The sequence below is a fragment of the Podarcis vaucheri genome (assembly GCF_965113315.1).
Source record: "Podarcis vaucheri genome assembly, chromosome: 2".
NCBI classification, from domain to species: domain Eukaryota; kingdom Metazoa; phylum Chordata; class Lepidosauria; order Squamata; family Lacertidae; genus Podarcis; species Podarcis vaucheri.
Genome location: NC_138760.1, coordinates 86,410,347 through 86,430,050, shown reverse-complemented (window position 1 = coordinate 86,430,050; position 19,704 = coordinate 86,410,347). Strand labels below are relative to the sequence as shown.

The 19,704-nt window shown below is 40.4% G+C and overlaps 1 protein-coding gene across 29 annotated transcripts in view; it reads right to left on the bottom strand.

The window, feature by feature from the left end:
• The window catches only part of CACNA1D (calcium voltage-gated channel subunit alpha1 D), a 201,710-nt gene that overhangs the window by 10,062 nt on the left and 171,944 nt on the right, over positions 1-19,704 (bottom strand). For all 29 annotated transcript variants that reach the window (XM_082209161.1, XM_082209169.1, XM_082209165.1 and 26 more), the window contains 5 exons: positions 9,341-9,454; positions 6,901-7,292; positions 6,064-6,090; positions 4,800-4,949; positions 1,395-1,558 (listed from right to left, as the gene is read on the bottom strand). In XM_082209161.1, coding sequence (XP_082065287.1) covers positions 1,395-1,558; positions 4,800-4,949; positions 6,064-6,090; positions 6,901-7,292; positions 9,341-9,454 — 847 coding nt within the window. The remainder of the gene's footprint in view (positions 1-1,394; positions 1,559-4,799; positions 4,950-6,063; positions 6,091-6,900; positions 7,293-9,340; positions 9,455-19,704) is intronic.

Below are 19,704 nucleotides of genomic sequence, written 5' to 3'. Positions count from 1 at the left end.
ATTGACCTATGGCACGGCATCCCAGAGGGGTCCATTCTGTTCCACATGTTTTTTTTAACAACTATGCTCTTGGAAACGTCATCAGGAGTTTTGGAGTGAGGTGCCATCAATGTGTGGATAACATATAGCGCTCTCTGTGCACCATCTGAATCAGGAGAGACATTTCAGTAGCTAGGCCAGTGCCTGGATACAGTAATGGGCTGAACGTGAGCCAAGAGACTGAAAGTGAAACCAGACAAGACAGGAGTGTTACGTGTTCCAAGTTCCCAAGCCCGGGAGGTGGTGAGGCAGACTGTTCTGGATGAGAATGAGCAATGGCGTAGCTGGGGGCACTGTTGGATGCAGTGCTGTCGCTGGAGGCCTGTGTGGCTTTGGTAGTTAGGAGTGCCTATTTCTAGCTACAGCTGGCTAGCCAGCTATGGCTCCTCCTGAAGAAATCACTTGCTCACTTTACTCCATGCTCCGGTAGTGTCCAGATTGGACTGCTGCAGTGTACTCTATGTGGTGGTGGTGCCCTTGGAAAAGGTTTGGAAGCTGCAACTGGCACAGAATGTGGAAGGTAGAAGAATGCCTAATATGGCTGCAAGGATTCATATTACATCTGTTTGGAAACATCTGCTCTGGTTGCTGGTCTGTTTCTGAGCCCAATTCAAGGTGTTTGCATTAGTCCTACACTCCAAATATAGCCTCCTCCTATTCATGCCAGCTCAAGTATTGAGATTAGCAGAAGTGGTTCTCTTGGTATTGCCACCTCACAGGTCCAGTAGTTTTAAACAGGGCCTTCTCTGTGATGACCCCAAAACTGTGGAACTCCCTCTTTGCATCTTTTGCTTAAGATAAACCTGTTTCCTCTGGCCTTTGGAAGTGAAATAGGATATTTTGTTTGTCCTCCCTTTAAATGGTGTTGCTAGTTGTATCTGTTCTATGCTCGTGTTGCTTTTCTATGGTTTGTTAATTATGCATGTTTATGTGATGGTATTGTCCTAAATGTAACCTGTCTTGTGGTGTTGGGGTGAAGAGCAGTTAAAAAATAACCCCATAAAGGAATGCTGTTTTGGTAACAGAGGGTAGATTTCAAATGCTAATCTGGAAAGTATAGATCAATCTGGATCAATTCTAATTCTGACTGTTAAAGAACTTCAGCAACCCGTTTTCAGTTAAAGGACTGGATGGTGGAATAAGTGTCCAGAATAAATTCCATAGTTGGTCGACTATTTTCTCTGTTCGTTAACTATCGCAACAGTGTTATTCTGTGAATGAGTTGCCTCTGGTTTCTGACTGTTTATGGTGAGTAGAATAATTTTGATACCATGGGGCCAAGAGACATCCACAGGTCCTGTAGCAAACCAAACATACGTCCATATAATGAAGCCAACTTTCCCAGTTGTACTCACGTGTGGGTGTTGGAGGTAGCAACCGCCTCCTCGGAGATCTTTTTGAATCATAGCACATCTGGGAGTCATCTTCCTCAAAAAAACCATGTGGGTGATGGTAACCCTTTGGCCGTTCAAAGTCCAAATCATTACAGTGATATCTACTGGGATAGTCATATGTACACCTGCGGTAAAGAAACAGATGATTAATGCAGGTCATACAGGAATAGCCCAGGACATTTTGCTGTCTCAAGCTGAAGAAGCAAATATTGCCCTTCCCCCAAAAAATCAAAGTGCAGAGTATGTAAGGACTGTAAGTTATCATAGTACTTCAACTGCCACAACTGCCTTCCCTCCATCCCGGGCAGTAAAAAAAACACAGCAATAAATTACATAACTAACAATTTGCTGCCCTGCTGCCCTCCCATCAGATGTCAAAGAAATAAACAACTATCTGACATTTAGAAGACATCTGAAGGCAGCCCTGTTTAGGGAAGTTTTTAATGACTGATGTTTTAATATATTTTTAATCTTTTGTTGGAAGCCACCCAGAGTGGCTGGAGAAACCCAGCCAGATAGCCAGGGTATAAATAATAAAAATTTATTGGACTTCCGGGTTGGCGCGAACAGCTAATGGCGGATTCCCTCCGAGCTCCGGAGGGAATCGGCTCCGCTGGGGACGGGTCTTGCCGCGACGGCGACGCGGGGACCCTCAAAAACCTCAGGCGCGGATGCCTGAGGACCTGGTGACTCGGTGGGCACCTTAAGTGCCCTCCCCGACCCACGAAGAGCCTTTTTAAAGGCTACGGAGAGGGTACGGAGAGTGGCGTGGTGCTGGGAGTAGACCGCTATCCCAGCGGAGCGGAGCCGTGTGCCATGGCTGAAGAGCGCTGACTTGTTTCCTTAAATTCGGACCTGAAAAGAAGCAACCCGTGAGTAGATTGGAATTTGGACTTTAAAATAAATTACTTTTGAATTTGATACGACCGGGGGATGTGTCAAAAGGAAGTCCGCACCCCCCCTCCTGCAGAAGATTTAAAGCAATAGCAGAGAACTAAGCTGGAGAGCCTACCCTTTTGCGGTGAGTTAAAAAGACATTAACTTTCACGATTTGATAAAAGAAGCTTTGAGCTGGAGTGTAAGAGTGGAATTTTAGAAGACTTTCTTTTTGCTGTGTGTAACCCCGCCTCCCGGGCCCGGGAGCGTCCTGCCTCTGAGCCTGCTGAAGAGGAAAGGAGTTTGACAGCTGTCAAAACTGTCAAACGGGCAATTTAAAGTAAAAAAGTTTCCTACCTAAGATCCCTCTGGACTAAATGTGATACAATTGAATTAAAGTTGGTGGAAACAAAGAAACTAACGAAGCAGAGGGCTGTTGGAAAAAGATTACTAAGTAATCAGATTCCCTCTAGGGGGATTTCTGAGACATTACAATGGCGGTGGATGGAAAGTTACTAGCGGAGATAGAAAGAATGTTCTATCTTGTTGGAATTTTACAAGAGCAGAGTCTGACTATGAACAAACAGCTCATGACCTTGACTTCTGGAATAAACAGCTCTGCTAAATGTACTGAGGACTTGAATGAGAAAGAATCCACAGCTGAATTGAAAGAGATATCTCAAGAATTGAAGACTAAACAAGGAGAGGAGAAAGTACAGATGGAAAGTACCAACCAGAAGGCTACACTAGTGGAGTATAAACAAGAAGACCTTTGGATCACATGGATTACAAATCTGCGAAAGATGCGAAAGATGAAGGAGGAGGCCTCTAGAGCACTTGGAATACAGGAACTTAAAATAAAGAAGAAATATGACTGGGGCCTCCACTTTGAAGATGAAGGGTTTGTGGATCTTTTGCAGCAACGGTTTTTAAGTACTCTTGTGGAAAGAAAATTTGGTTTGAATGAGACAGAACTTCTTCGAGATTTATTGACCAACATAAAGGACTACCAACAAGACTGGCGGAGAGGGACTGAAAGAGATTTGAAGGCCTCGGATGTGAGGAATCCAGGCTAAGAACTGTTATTATGGACATGTATTTGGGAAGGGACGGAAACCGGGGATGGGAGGGAGGGGGAAAACAGAACTTAAAAACACTTATGACTTTTGGGTTTAATTAATATGTATTTTATCTAATACAAACTGGGAAATCGATGGAAGGGAACCTGAGTCCAACTTAGGAAAGAATCTAAATTTTCTATAAAAAATGCTATATTAAGATGGTAAAGAGGAGAAATAATAACTTGCGGACATAATTATGGAAATTGGGATGCATGAAGGGGGGTGGGGGGAAGTCAAGGAACAAGGTTATGAAAGTAAGATTTTTGAAATTATGCATGTTTTTGTTTTTGTTTATTTGTGTGTGTTATGTCTTTATAAAATCTGAAAAACCAATAAATTTTTTTATAAAAAATAATAATAATAATTTATTATTATTATTATTATTATTATTATTATTACTCAAGGCATTTCTAGCTCATAAAAAGTAACCATCTTTTTATTCAGTGGTTCCTCAAACCCTAATTATAGGTGTTTCTTGCAGATTTATCATGCCATATAGAGGCTAATCCAATATTGGGATAACATGTGACTCACTGTCAAGATATGAGGTTTGCTGATCACAGGATAAATACCGGTAATACTGATTTTTATTTTTTATTTTTTGCAGCAACCAACTCCTTGCCCTGCATTTAATTAGAACTAGGAGTTAACTAAACTTTAATCCAATGTAGGTCATGAATGGAAAATCCCCAGATGATGTTGGAGTGTAACTCATCAGACCAAGGCAGCATTGTTTATGATCAAGAATGATGAGAGCTGTGGCCCAATTTTGTTTTAGGTGAATTGTCTTCTCATAAAAAACAGATGAAAGGATCTCACAGAAGTATGTTGAGGAAAACAAAAACAGCACAATAGTTCTGATAGTACTCTAATCCAGTTACCCAATTACGTTTTCACTGTGCCTATTATATCTTCTGACCTGCAATCTTCTGGCCATTCTAGTATCTTCATCTTCTTGCCACTACAAGATTTTCCATTCCCAAATATTAAGATCAATTTCATGCTTTCTCCCAAATTTTCTGCCTGCCTAGTATTTTCTGTTAAACTGTATTTCCTTGACCTGGATGTGTGCCTTCCTGTGGCCTCTTCATGTGCTAACTTAGGGAGCAATGTGGATTCAAATAAGCTGTTTGGCCATATGTCTAGCCCTGCCTCAAGGTGATATGGCTCCTCTTGGCCCCTTGTGTGTTCAGGGTAAAATCTGAAATAGGAAGTCTTTTCCATCTGTGTAGGCTCCCTGCATATTACAGAACTCCAGTGGCACATTAAAATAGTTTTTCTTTCTTTGCTATACAGAACATAAAATTATCTTCATAACTGATTTAGGTATATACAAAACTGTTTTCTCAATAAAGACTAGGAATCTTACCTGCTTCCTGACAGCATACTGTCTTCTTCATAATATTCTTCACCACTAAAATATTCCTGATCATCCAGGTAGCAATCATCATTATAATAATCTCGAATTTCATGATCTTCTCGGCAAATTGTGGGTAGATGTCTATCCCCAGATTCTGACCTACAGATAGGACATAGATGTTTGGCAAGGCCTAATTTCTTGAAGGAACAATGTTGACATAAATTGTTGCAGCTGCACTTTTCACAAATTTCCCTTCTTTGGAAACATTGCTGTCTTGCCTTTTACACCTATGCATAAAGCATTGTAGCAGAAATGTGGTCTAATGCCTATCACTGTGGACTTTCGCTTCCGGTATGCTTTTCTAATGTCATCTTAAAAGATAACACACATGGTTTTAGAATTTAGTGAAGTAAAAAAAAGGTCTCGTTGCTTTTATTATAGCATGCATGAGAAGAAAAAGCTATTATTAGTTAGGACGAAGCAAGTCTGACTGTACAAAGTTTGGGTGTCAGTGATCTTACTTTAGGAATATAAAACACTTGACAACCACTTTATTTTCATTTGGTTCAAGAATAAGCCATACGTCTCTAGTATTTTCCTGTATTTCATAGAATCATAGAATTGGAAGAGACCACAAGGGCCATCGAGTCCAACCCCCTGCTAAGCAGGAAACACTATCATGGCTAGAGAAACTATTTTTCTGTTGAAAGGAAGGTAATCTGTCAGGAGCTACATCTTGGCAGTGGGTAGAGGTGTAGCCAGTGATGGGTGGGACCAGAACCAAAGGACATCCCCTCTCCCTCCCTTCCCCCTCTGCCACCACCTTTCCCTCATTTTTCTTCCCTTGCCACCTGCATGAAATTGGGCTGTGGGTTGTATGCAGCTCTCTGCTTTCCTATTCCTTTTTAAGGTTCAAGTTATGCCCAAATAATAGTTTCAGGCCCTCTTCAGTCTGAAGAACATGCAGCAGCCACAGTGGGGCTGATGCAGATGTCAGGGTCATGGAAGCATGTCTGGTGTGCATATTCTTGTTACCCCTTTCACACATTTGTATACTCATGAACTGGAGTAGTCTTAAAAATTATTCTTTCTCATGATGCCCATAATGTTCTGAGAAATTCTTATGGGCCCCACAGTTTATAATTACCCCAATGTGAGTATCACAACTCATGCTGTTTTTGCTATGGACTGAAATTATTTTTGAAAGCATGCTCAGTTGTATCTGGGCATGTCACTACCCTTTTGCCAAGAGCTTCACACTGTATTTACTTACCTAATGTAAGCTTCATAATAGCGAGATCTATCCAAGAGGGGAAAAATGTAGAAGGAGAAAAGAAGTATAATTAGCATTCATGATCTGGTGATAGTAAGGTACTTATTTAATAAATTTATCTACAACACCCCACCCCTGAAATATATTTTAAGATATGCTACTTTAATAAAAGAGAAACACTGATTTGCAATTAGTTCTTGACTTAATGAACTGTAGAGCAGAACATGCTATTAATGCTTGTATCTGTTGAATTGATCTGATTCTCTTCACCCCAGTAAGGTAGTTCTCATGGGAATTTGCTGGATCAGGTAACCAACTAAATCAGAACATGTAGCTGAACAAAAAGCTAAATGCAAGCTATATACTGAAATACAAGTTTCAAGTAATCTATAAAATGAATCCAGGCCAGTGAGATAATCAAGGATAAGTGGTCAAAAAGCAGCCAAATTTTTATTCCAAGACCGAAAGGAATGAAGGATTGAAAATGGTATGCACTTTTTTGTAAAAAAAACAAACAAACAAACCACAAACCCACTACAGTGGACGCTTGGGTTGCGAACATGATCCGTGCGGGATGCACGTTTGCAACCTGCAGTGGCGCGTCTGCGCATGTGCAGGTTGGAATTCGGCGCTTCTGCGCATGCGCAACCACTGAAACCCAGAAGTAACCTGTTCCGGTACTTCCAGGTTTTGGCGGGTCCGTAACCCGAAAAAATGCAACCTGAAGCATCTGTAACCTGGGGTATGACTGTATTTGATTAGTTCATAAGCATTATGTACAACAATGTGACTGGGATATAGAATGGTCTGAACCCAAACACCGTATTTCAGATTTACCTCCTATTGGCAGATCTTCTACGTTTCTCATGACGATCACTTCTGGAGTGGGAACGATGCCCAGTTTCAGATATGTACTCATGACTTCCACCACTTGTGTGTCTTCCATTAGCCACTTTGGACATGTTGGCATTATTGAGGTTAGCATTTGTTGAGTTTGGAACATGCTTCCCTACAGAGTTGTGGTTATGATGGCTATGATGACTATGGTGGTTGTGAAATAAGGAGTTTCCTGCTGGAGGAGGCACATTTTTCTCGGTAGTCTCAACCGCAGATGGAATTGAAGGCCTTTGGACATGCAGGGGACGGTGCGTGGTATTGATCTGCTGAAATGAATCCCTTGTATCATTGCTAACATGGTTTACATGATTTCCAAACAGGGCACCATTTCTCTGCAATATACAAGTTAATCAGTTAGTTAATATAATACACTGCTGAAACCAAGCTTGCATCAGTGTATGTGCATACCATTATGTGGTACATTCATGGTCCTGAGGTCAAGCTATTGCACCGTCATAATGTGTTGTTTTATACAAGGTCTTCTGTAGTGATACGGGGGTGCCCATGATCATGGCAGCTATATTATGCTGCTACATTGAAAGTCTGCAAGCAATGCCAATAAGTGAGTGTTTTAAAAAGCACTGTGCCATAGATACTCAGACTACAGTGTCTGTAGTTGATAGCCAAGCAAAATAAAGTCATCAATTATTATAGCATGTACAAACTATACTATAGACAGCATATATCCTGAAATTTCAACTGTCCGTTAAAACTATGACTTAAAGCCATGCCACAACGATCTTGGTGTTGCAGATAGTATCAAGAGTTCTGTGATTCGGTTCTCATACAGCTGGAAGAGCAAGTTGTGCTCCACTGCAACTGCCCACGCTGTGGATCAAGTTGACCATCCATGCAGCTCAACCTATATGCATGGATGGTGCATCATACAGTAAAGTGCTCAGAGTTTCTTATGAAAAGAGTGGATGGCATGCAATTCTGTTATTCTTTTTACACCTAACCCAGATGGTGCAGTCTAGTCAGGACTAAGATGGAGATAGGAGCAGTATCTCTTGGAGCTCAATCTAGGGAAGACAGAAGCAATGACAATTGGCAGAAGAAAACATCTGGTGAGGTGTCTGCCTCCAAAGTCTTAACAATCCCCATTCTTGCTGTCAATGACAACTCTAATCTCAAGTTAGTGGCAGGAGCCATCTTTGATCAGGCCAGCTTTCTCCCTAGGCTTTCATATGCTATTGGAAACTCACAAACAACAGGACATAGCCATCAACTTCATGCTTAAAATACATGTAACTATAGGAGATCAAACCTATCCATTCTGAAGGAAATCAGCCCTGAGTGCTCACTGGAAGGACAGATCCTGAAGCTGAGTCTCCAGTACTTGGGTCATCTCATGAGAAGAGAAGACTCACTGGAAAAGACCCCAATGTTGGGAAAGATTAAGGGCACAAGAAGGGGACAACAGAGGACGAGATGGTTGGACAGTGTTCTTGAAGCTACTAACATGAGTTTGACCAAACTGGGAGGCAGTGGAAGACAGGAGTGCCTGGCGTGCTCTGGTCCATGGGGTCATGAAGAGTCGGACACGACTAAATGACTAAACAACAACCACTATAGGAGATTTCTGGGGTTGATATTGCAAATGCTGTTATCATTCTATAGTGGTCCTGGCCAGACATTTCAGGGAGGAATGCAGTCCAAACCCCTTGCACATTTGAAATATAGAAATGATCTTTGTTGTATGAGAACATCCAACTTCCAAAATTAACTGTTTGCTAGTTTTGCCGTTACAGCCCTGCTTTATTCCATTGAAAGATGGGAGGTCACCAAGCAGCTTTTATTTACAATCACTTTATTGATTTGGTAGTTTTATGTGTTCTAGAGAACTTCTGTTTTTGAAATTAAAAATAGTTTAATTCTAACTCTTCATGTGAAATTCATGTCAGGTGACATGCCTATAGAAAATAACTTAAAATTTAATTTAAAATCATGATTATTAAAAGTATTAATACCCTCTTGACTACCCCCCCCCATTTTGATGTACTTTTTCTGCACTGCCTTGGATGTGTGGCTGTTTCCTGTAGTGCAATAAGCACATCTTGTCCAAATATTACACAGAGAGAAATTTCACTGACTTCAATAGACCTTACCTGCTCATAATGTAAGGAAATTATGCACTGCAAATTGCTTCGCATAAGAGAGTCTATAGTAAAACAACTGAGGCATAAGGAGAATGCACTGAACCCCTTGAAAAAATATTGAAGTGTTGAACAAAAATGTTTACTATCAGTCTATATATGTTTACTCAGAAGTACAACCTGCTGAATTCAACAGGACTTCAAAGCAAGCATGTATAGGATGGCAGCATAATTTTGTAAATTTCACAAGTTCGAGCCAACCAATTTGTTATATGTCCATTTACTTTATATACTTCCTCTTCCTCATGGTGATTTTGCTCAGGTTCATCTTCTTGCAAATCACAGGATATAGCACGCCGAATTTCAGGTCCAATATCATGAAGCGTCCTTAGTCCCGCCTAAATGGGTAAAACATAATCATTGTGCATTAAAAAATAATTAACTTTTCTCTTTCTGATTCATCACAGTTAAGGGACTGATGTGAAGAGTTTTTGTTATATCCTTTGATTAGCACCATGCTTGCTTTTGTTGACTTCAGATTGGTTTCTAAGCCCCTTTAACCTATATATTTACTGGTGTTGCTGCTGCTGCCATTGCTCCTTTGGCAGTCGAGGAATGTGCAAATACTTCCAAGAACATGGTCCTGCTTCCTGGTAGAGATTTTTATGAATTGATGACCAGACTTTGGGACCAAGCATTGCTTGCATGGTTTGTAAATATACCAAGAAATCCAACTGCATTGACAAAAATCTCTACCATATACATTAGTGTGAGAGCCACAACGAACACTATACCACAACACTTGTAAAATATTGGTACTACAGACCAGAATCAGGCCAGTCTTGAAAGAGCTTGAAGCTATATGTACTGAAGTCCTACCCTCCAGAGCAGGAGAAAACAACATGCTCCCTCCTCCATGTGACAGTCCTTAAAGTTATTTGAAGATGGCTATCATATCTCTCCCGTTTCAAAATTTCTAGGCTAAACATACCCAGCTTCTTCAAGCACTCCTCATAAAGCTTAGTTTCCAGACCCTTGATCATTTTGGTCGCCCTCGTCTGCAAATGTTCCAGCTTGTCAGCATCCTTCTTAAATTGTGGTGCCCAGAATTCGACACAGTATCCAAGTGTGGCCTGACTAAGGCAGAATAGAGTGGTACTACTACTTCCCTTGATCTGGATACTATACTTCTGTTGATGCAGCCTAGAAGTAGCTCACAGATGGAAATATTCATCCTTTCAAAAGGCTGACAAGCAAACATCTAGAGCCTCTTTGTCCTAAAATTCATGTGAGTGATTGGACTATGATCCACAGTACCTTCCACTGGTTTTGCATCCCTTAAAGGAATCACTGGAAGTTTCCTAACAAGATTGGGGGTGGAATTATCTGCAATAATCTTAAAAGGAAGAGCACGAGGCAATGATGGATGAATAAAACCAGCATAATGTATTATTCTTGCACAACAAAAGGGGATCAAACACACCATCAAGCAACCCAATATCACACTTGGTACCAAGAAAGTCATATGGTTGCATAGACTGACCTACCACCTTGTTTTTGTCTTTACGAAAAATCAAAGCTTTAGCTTTATGCTAATACGCATAGAACATCTTCCTAATCAGACCTTTACATAGCCCTACATAAAAAAGATTATAGGACTATTCAAATTATAACATTGATAAATATAATCTGACATCAAATGTTGACATCTAATTATAGCAATATGAGGTGATCAATGTAGTATGGGGTTTTGATTTATTTCCCCTAACCAATAATATTAAATTGCAGTAAGATTTCCCCCCGCCACCGCCTCAATATCTGGCCTATCACATTACTTTCTTAATATTTTTGATCCATTCATTTATGAAATACAAATGTGGTTGGTACATACAATAAATCCTATTTATTTACATTAGCAGATATGCCTGCAATTCTGAGGGTGATTGTCAGGAGTCCTACCAGAGTCCTGAGCAGGTCAGCAATAAAACACCCAGTGTCACTCAAGTTACCGGTAACTCTTTATTCAAAGGAACCAAAACAGTACAGGCCTAGTGATCACAGCAACTCTTTCCAACTCTTGCCCCAACGAGTCAGTTGCAAGGACTGAAAGTCCCTGCCTTCCCACTACTCTCTAAGGCCCCTCTCCCGGTTTCTTCCCCAGCAGCCTAAGGCTCATTCGCCTGCTCTTTCTTGCTCTGCCCTCTTCATTTCTCTGTTGTGTTCTGGGAGATCAGGGAGGAAGCAACTAACAGCAGGAAGGAGAGTTTTCCAGGCTTCTTCATCAGCCTGACTCCACTTTGCTTCTTGACCTCCCTCTGCTTCTGGACTGCTCTTTGCGACAGCCCGTTCCTGCTCACTAATCCCTGTTACCTCTTCAGCTTCTGACATCTCCCCCGCCAGTCTCCCTCTGACCACTCATTGTTGTCCTACCACCACTCTCCTGGCTCTGAGCCCTCTTCTCCTGGGGATTCCCCAGCTGGTTTGTCTCACCACTCCTCTGCATCCAGCCTGTCCGTGACAGTGATCCACTTTCAACTTCACCCAATTTTTGGCATAACAGGTCCAAGCTCACAAATTACACTACAGTGGTGCCTCGCAAGACGAAATTAATTCATTCCGCGAGTTTTTTCGTCTTGCGGTTTTTTTCATCTTGCGAAGCACGGTTTTGGAAAAGTTTTGGAAAAGCTTCAAAAATCACCAAAGTCTTCAAGAACCTCAAAAAAGGCTACCACACCGCATGCTATGAGTTGCTCCTCGAAGTCAAGTCAACTGTATTAACGGTTTTAAGAAAAAGGAAACAAACTTGCAAGACGTTTCCGTCTTGCGAAGCAAGCCCATAAGGAAAATCGTCTTGCGAAGCAACTAAAAAAACCAAAAACCCTTTCGTTTTGCGAGTTTTCCATCTTGCGAGGCATTCGTCTTGCGAGGTACCACTGTACAGTGGAACCTTGGTTCTCGAGTGCCTTGGCACTCAAACATTTCGGCTCCTGAACACCGAAAACCCAGAAGGAAGTGTTCCAGCTTTTGAACAGTTTTCAGAAGCCGAATGTCTGATGTGGCTGTTGACTTTTGTTTCTGGGGCGCCTGCACCAATTGGAAGCTGCGTCTTGGTTTTCGAATGTCCAAAATGGACTTTTGGAATGGATTACATTCAAGAACCAAGGAACCACTGCATCTGCTTAAAACTTTAAAAAATAATAAATTCTAAAAATTCCCAAGCAGTGCTGAGCACTACCTGGTAATGTTCAATAATTTCACTGGTTATAATAAAGGTACCCCTGACCATTAGGTCCAGTCGCAAACTCGGGTTGCGCACTCAACTCACTCTATAGGCTGAGGGAGCCAGCATTTGTCCGCAGACAGCTTCCAGGTCATGTGGCCAGCATGACTAAGCCGCTTCTGGCAAACCAGAGCAGCACACAGAAACTCCATTTTACCTTCCCACCAGAGCGGTACCTATTTATCTACTTGCACTTGACGTGCTTTTGAACTGCTAGGCAGGCAGGAGCTGGGACTGAACAATGGGAGCTCACCCCCATCACGGTGATTCAAACTGCTGACCTTCCAATCAGCAAGCCCTAGGCTTTGTGGTTTAGACCACAGCACCACCCGCATCCCTCACTGGTTATACTCTTGAGTAAAACACTGTTGAATATAACTCATTAAAGGTATATTTTTCCAGTGAGCTATTTATTTGGTCCAAAGCTCTATATTTCTTGGGAAGTATAAAATTGCCTTCAATCTTCTTAAGTAGATGTTGGTTTTGGCAATAATTTGTTTCCAGAGACTCTTTGATAACAGCAATACCACAAATGGGAATCAAAAGGGGGAAACCCTTAGCCAATATCCAAATAGAATGTCTCTCAAAAGCTGTAATGTCTTCCCTTGAACTGCCCAATTTCTCCAGGCTTGTTGTATGGTTCTTGGCTTCCAAAAATGCTTCAAACATTGACCCAAAGAATTCCATTCCAGCAAGAGCTTTCAGAGCCACCAGGTAGCCAAGATTTGCTCTCTGGATCCATATCCCAGCTTCAGGATTATTTTAGTCACCATTTGTTCCCCCACCCCTCAATTCAACCTTTCGTTTAGAGGTGGCCAGTTTTATCAAAGCTGGTGCAGCTGAGAGATATACTCCCTATGACTTTGCCTCAAGCCCCTTGTGCAAGTAGTAATAAATCATGTTGCAGAGTCAGTCACCTGATAAAATGAGTAATTATCACAAGATAACTTTATTATGTTCAATGCTAGTTCCCACCCTGAAATGTTTCCTTATCTCCACCTGACATGGTAAAAACCTGCTAGATTAGTGTAACATGTACAGGATGAAAAAGAATGAACAGCCCAGTCTCCACAAGGTTATAAGTACCTCTCAAAGAAAACAGTGGTTTAATTCAGTGGTTCTCAGCCTACGTCAAATGCTCAGACAAGTAACTTGAAAGAAGCATACATCTGACATCTGAGGAAGTCTAAATGAAAGGCTTATATAATAATATATAAACTTCTATAAGTTTGGGACCCATTACTCAGATGAAGGGTGCAACAGTAATCACCATAAAAATATGGTAACAAAAATTAAGAAAAGGGTCTCTAAATGTAAGTTTGGGTCGAAGACTACTGTACCGTATCTGCAAGCATGTATCTGCTTATTTCAGAGCAAATCCCACTGAACTCAATAAGGCTTGTGTCTAAGTAATAATGCATAGGGACACCATATATTACAGTGCTTCATCTGAACAATTCAATAGGAACAGTCATAAATAATTCCATGGTCTATGCACTTTCCCTTTTATAGTCTTGAATATTGTGTTCTGCCTGTCTCTCAGGTACTTCTGGCTGTCAGGGGATTAATTTATTGTATGCCACAGACCTATGAAACATGATCCTTAAAGCCTAGGGTGGGGTGGGAACAGGAAAAGACTTTGGGACTCCCTGGCCTATAGTTCAGTTTTGTGCGTCCCCAGAGATACTTTTTAAAAGCACACTTCATTCTGACTTTGTTGTCCCCTTACGAATATTAAAGTCTAACAGTGATATAACAGATTGTGTTTCCAGCTCCAGAACCAGCTCACCACCAGCGTTTAAAACTGCTTTCATTTTGCTAGGATGGGTAGGGTGATGGATGGTCAGGAATAAAGTACAGCGTGGTTCCTAGATCAAAACTTCAAAATAAAAGCCCTCTGTGCAGGTTTTGTACCGATCACTAGAAAGCAGCCCAAGACTCAGTGGTCAGAAGAGAGACCCAAGGAAATTTACTTTAAAATCTTAAATAACTCCTAGATGATGAGACTAAGTAATCCTAGATTGAGGCACTTTGACTATCAAGGACTTAATTATTGCAGAATGGCCTCAATTACTTAATCGCATTGGGGCTGTTTCTTCAGTAGTTTGTTCCATAACACACAAGAGTATAACCTCTAATTGATATAATTCAATGGGCTTGTGTTTTAGAAGGGAAAGCGTAGGTAATTTTTCAAGAAGGCTGTAATCAACACACCCACACTGTATGGTACCTAATATCTGAAAACACAAATAACTTCCCCTTTGAAAAAGCAAAAAATAATATGGACACACATGCACACATCTGTTGTTGTTTTTTTAAAAAAATGCAATCATATGATATCAAGGAATGCTTCAATAGTTAATATGATGTCACATTACCACATTTGTCATTAAGAAGTAAGCACACAAACACCTTTACATGGATTTAAAAATATAATGCAAACAATAATCATAATGAATCCTAAATATGAGGAAAGATGTACTGGCTTTGGAACTAGGATAGGTTTAATAAATATCAACACTTTCTCTCTCCAGTCAGTTTGGAGGTAATATTTTAGATTTAAGAAGGAAATGCTTTTTAATATGCTTCCAAAAAAAACAAAAACTGTTGCACATACACACAAAGCCCTTATAATCAAACATAAATTGCAGTGCTTTCCCATACAATTCCTCTTCTATGCTCTATAAAAGATTATCACATTCCTAAATGAATTCTAATCTATAAATAAAAATGAAAAGATTATGTATTTTTATTTTATATCTGAACTTTTATATATGTTCTATTGTTATATAAATATAGCTTTTAAAAAAGCTTCTTTCATTATATTAATAAAATCCACAGAGTCATTAACAGGTCATGTAAGCAATATTTAATACCTCTATTAGTATAACTATTGAGCAAAACAAATCTTGCATTGGTTGACTACTTATACTATTCTCTGGAAACCACCTAGAAAGTAGATAAGAACTGTAAGCCCAAACAAGTCATCTGAAATGTTGAAAGGTTTGCAGATACCATGGATTCTAATATAATTTTATCATGGTTCTGAAACGGCTGCTGCTAGCTTTCAGGTGTCACTTACCTGCATTGATTTACAGTGAAGGAAATACTTCACTGCATACTTATTCTGATAATTTTACTTTACAAGTAATCAGTGCCTAATAAAATAAAATGCAATACTCATTTAATTAGAAAAGCATACAGAACATCCAAAAACCATGCCACCCCAAAAAAGCTATAGGGCACCTACGCTGTAGCAGTGAATGTAAGAAACATAGTAGTCGAGTCTGCAATCCTCAGAACCATTTATCTTCGTAGATCCCATCCTATTTCAGCCCCCCTGAAACTGTGTTCCCTTCACTCTTCCTGTACAAAGGGCTCTGTGATCTACTGTCAATTCCCGGCGCTGTTCAGCTGAGCTTTGATGTGAGCCCATTATAAACATGGCACACCAATGAAGTTGAAGCAGAGTGACGTACAAATCCCCCATCTGCATCTGATAGCCATTGATAATCTTTTCTAAATTTCCATCGTGATTACAGCAGCTAATTGAGGGTTATAAGCATTTCACAAAAATAGCACAGGTTAAACAAAAGTGTGTGCGCTCCTCTGTATGTGAGTGTTTCTAGTTTACATACAGGAAGAAGCATTTTTATTAGATACTATTTCATATAACATTAAGTGACTAAACGCATAGGTATAGATAATCCATACATATCTTCTCCAGCGGAAATGTAATGAAAGGGCAACCTCTATACTATGTATCAGGCATAAATAATTAAAGTTACTCATGCTCCACTAAACACTTATTTTGCTATGAATGCAGAGCATCAGTTTTAAGTTTCCATCATTTACTGACAGCTGGTTAACTGCAGCCCTGCTCCTGTACTACTAGGTGATTTTGCCGGTTTATTGAGATTGGAAATGGTGAAACAAGGGTCAAAGTGATACGTTTGACTATGGGAAATAATCACGAAGGCCCAGTTCATATTTCATTTTATGAGTAGGAATGGCAAGTGGGGATTTATTATTACAGTGGTGCCCCGCAAGACGAATGCCTCGCAAGACGAAAAACTCACTAGACGAAAGGGTTTTGCGGTTTTTGAGCTGCTTCGCAAGACGAATTTCCCTATGGGCTTGCTTCGCAAGACGAAAACGTCTTGCAAGTTTGTTTCCTTTTTCTTAACACCGTTAATACAGTTGCGACTTGACTTCGAGGAGCAACTCATAGAACACGGTGGGGTAGCCTTTTTTGAGGTTTTTGGTGATTTTTGAAGCTTTTCCAAAACTTTCCCGACACCGTGCTTCACGAGACGAAAAATTCGCTAAACAAAAAAACTCACGGAACGAATTAATTTCGTCTTGCGAGGCACCACTGTAGATTTATTTAGTATTATTTATATCCCATCCTTTCTCCCAAAGTGGCTTAGGGTGGTCTAGAGATGGGAACATACAAACATTAATACTCCATCATTAATAACCATGGGAAGAGTGTTTTAAGTGAGCATAAGAACCAGGTCTAAGAAAAATTATCATGGCTACCTTACCTTCACTTTATTTGTTCCTTAGGTTCTAGATAAAGCATACAAACATAGCAACAGAACTGGAATGAGGATCCCAACGCAAGATGGTGAATTAGATGATCTTACCACCTTATCCTGTGAGCTGTTGCTCATAAGTGGGATATAAAACTATTGGTTAAATCTTAAAGAACATGCTTGGGCTTTATTTCCACAAGGCCTTCCAGTTGGTATTCTAAAGTATGTGTTTTACTGTTGATTTGTATTGATACTGTTGTAGGGTGTGATTGTATGGATGTCACCTTATGAGAGATATCAATCTAATAAAATTCAACTATGTTTTATTTAGACCCAGTGACGTTAATGGACCTAATTCAGTCATGTTCATTCATTTCAATGGGTCTAAAATTTAGTTGAATACTGCCCCTTATTTTTGTAGTGTGTTCTCAAGAAAGAATGTAATGACACAGTTGTTTTTGAAGAAGTTGTAATTTGATTTATATTATCAACCATAAACCATGTATTAACTGTACTTTGGAGAAACATGAAACTTCATTTAGTGCCAGAGAAGCATAGTGGTTCATCCACACAGCATCAAACAGATTGTTTTCATATGGATCAGTAGTTACATTTTTTGGTGGTTTAACAGGCCACAAATGTAACTTTTGTATAAAAGTTGTGGCCTAAATCGCAGTATTTTTTTAGAGGTCTAGACTTCTTCTATTGCAACTAGCAAATTTCCATGATGTTTAAGTTTTCATTTGACTGTCTAAGAAACTTTACCTCACGGCTAAAATTGTGTGTGTGTGTTTGTTTGTTTGTTTGTGTGTGTGAGAGAGAGACAGACAGACAAACAGACATGATATCACCAACTTCTCGATATAGGAACCAATAAATACTGAACTACAGAGAGCAATTCATCTATATTCAGAAAACGAAAATCCCTTCACAAAAGATTCCATCAAATAAATAATTCAACCCAAACTAATTTTAACATGTTCTTGCTGCAACTGATTTTCTAAAAAGGAAACTATAGCCATCAAGTGCTTTTCAATCCTTATCTAGTTCCAACCCTTATCTTGATACTGAAGACAAATGGTAGACAAATTAGTTTCTGAGATCTCTGTGATTGGAACTAACTTTTATTCAAATGTCTCATGCTATTGGCCCTACAACCTTCTGGGGTCTGGAGGAGGCCATTCCATGGGCCATAACAAGCATCAGATCTCCCTGACATATGGTGGAGGAGGCACAACCTTGGAGACAGAGATCCTGTGTTGGATGCTTCTTCTCCCCATCACAGAAAATTCTGTGGCCTTGCTCTTGTGTATGGCCCAAAAGGGGGTACGCCCTGGGTGGGTTAGGGGAAAGTACGGATACAAAAGATCCATAGCCTTCCCTTTCCTGATAGGCCCCCAAATCAGGGAGAAAACTATGCTTACTAACTATACAATACCACTAGAGTTGTATTGAAATACTTCTTGAGAGTAGGAGGATGGAAGAGCACAGCAGCTCTGCTCTGCCCATCTTCCTGCCTGCAAGATGTTGCGTGTGGTGGTTTAGTCACTTTCGGTTCTCTCTCACACACTGAACTTATGGTTGCAGCCTTAAAGGCCTAGTCTAAACATAATGCTTAACCATAGGTAAACATGGACCATGGTTTGTTCCCTTAATCCTGGCTAAGATTTCGAACATACAGTGACTCCATGGCTTAACTTGCTGAGTTAAAACAAAGGATAAGGAAGTGCCTTAAACATAAGCCCTATTCATGTGTTCTGAAAGCCAGGAAAACAACATGTGAGGGTGTGGGAGACATACGTATGTTATCTTCACCCTATCCTTGTAATTCTGTTCCAGCTGAGTTACTGTATTTTTGTTGACAGTTGATCTATGTTTTGCTGTTGTCATTATGGTTATATTTTCTCCAGAACTTTATTTGAAACTACACTACCTGAAACTTCCTTATGGCGTTGATGGGCATGTAGTTTTGCATGTGCTGTTGCAATGTACGTAAAGGTTTTTTGCAGCTATAGTTCACAGAACAGGGAAGTGGCTGGCCCTTCACCACAAACCAGTTTCAGCTCTGGGGATTCCCCACCTCTCAAAGAGCTTCGTTGAGAAAACCCACCTCCACTTCAGGCCCAGTCTTCCTATTGGTCTGTTAATATATTCTGAGTACCACAACCTGCATTTCTTGGCATGCCCCCCCCCCCCCGTTGACAGTGGCTTTGTCTCCTTGTGGCTCTGGGGATTTCCCCCCGGTTTCTGATGTTGGGTCTTCCCACAGCATAAAGAGCAGCAGACATTTCAACCCACGCATATCCCTGATTTTGATCAGTCTGCTGCTAGACAACAGGTGATCCAGTGCTGATAAAGCTTACCACTAGCAGCAGCATACTGAAGCATCTCTTATAATCAATGAACATTAAAAGGCACAGAATACTTAGAAGAGCTCCACAAATATTACTGATTGTATGCATGGGAAATAACAGTACAGAATGAAACACAAACTTTCAAATCCAGCAATGGACCTTCTTCAGGCGTTCTGACACCATGCCAAGTAAAGACGCGAGGGGAACTATGGGGACAAGCATGCCAGTTCTGCCCTCCATTTTTCCTGTTGTCCTCTGTAAATTGGACGGTGAATGTTGGAAGTATGAGGCCTCCTGTACCTATGTGTTTTAGAACCCTGGTAGTTCCTGGTTTACCACAAATGAGCCTATTTGGACTGTGTGCTCGTACATGGATGAAACAAACCACAATCCCTGGCTTAACAGAACTCATGGTTTGTTTTGCTCCAAAAAACCATGATCAGTAATCAAAAGAATAAAATAAAATCTTGCCTACA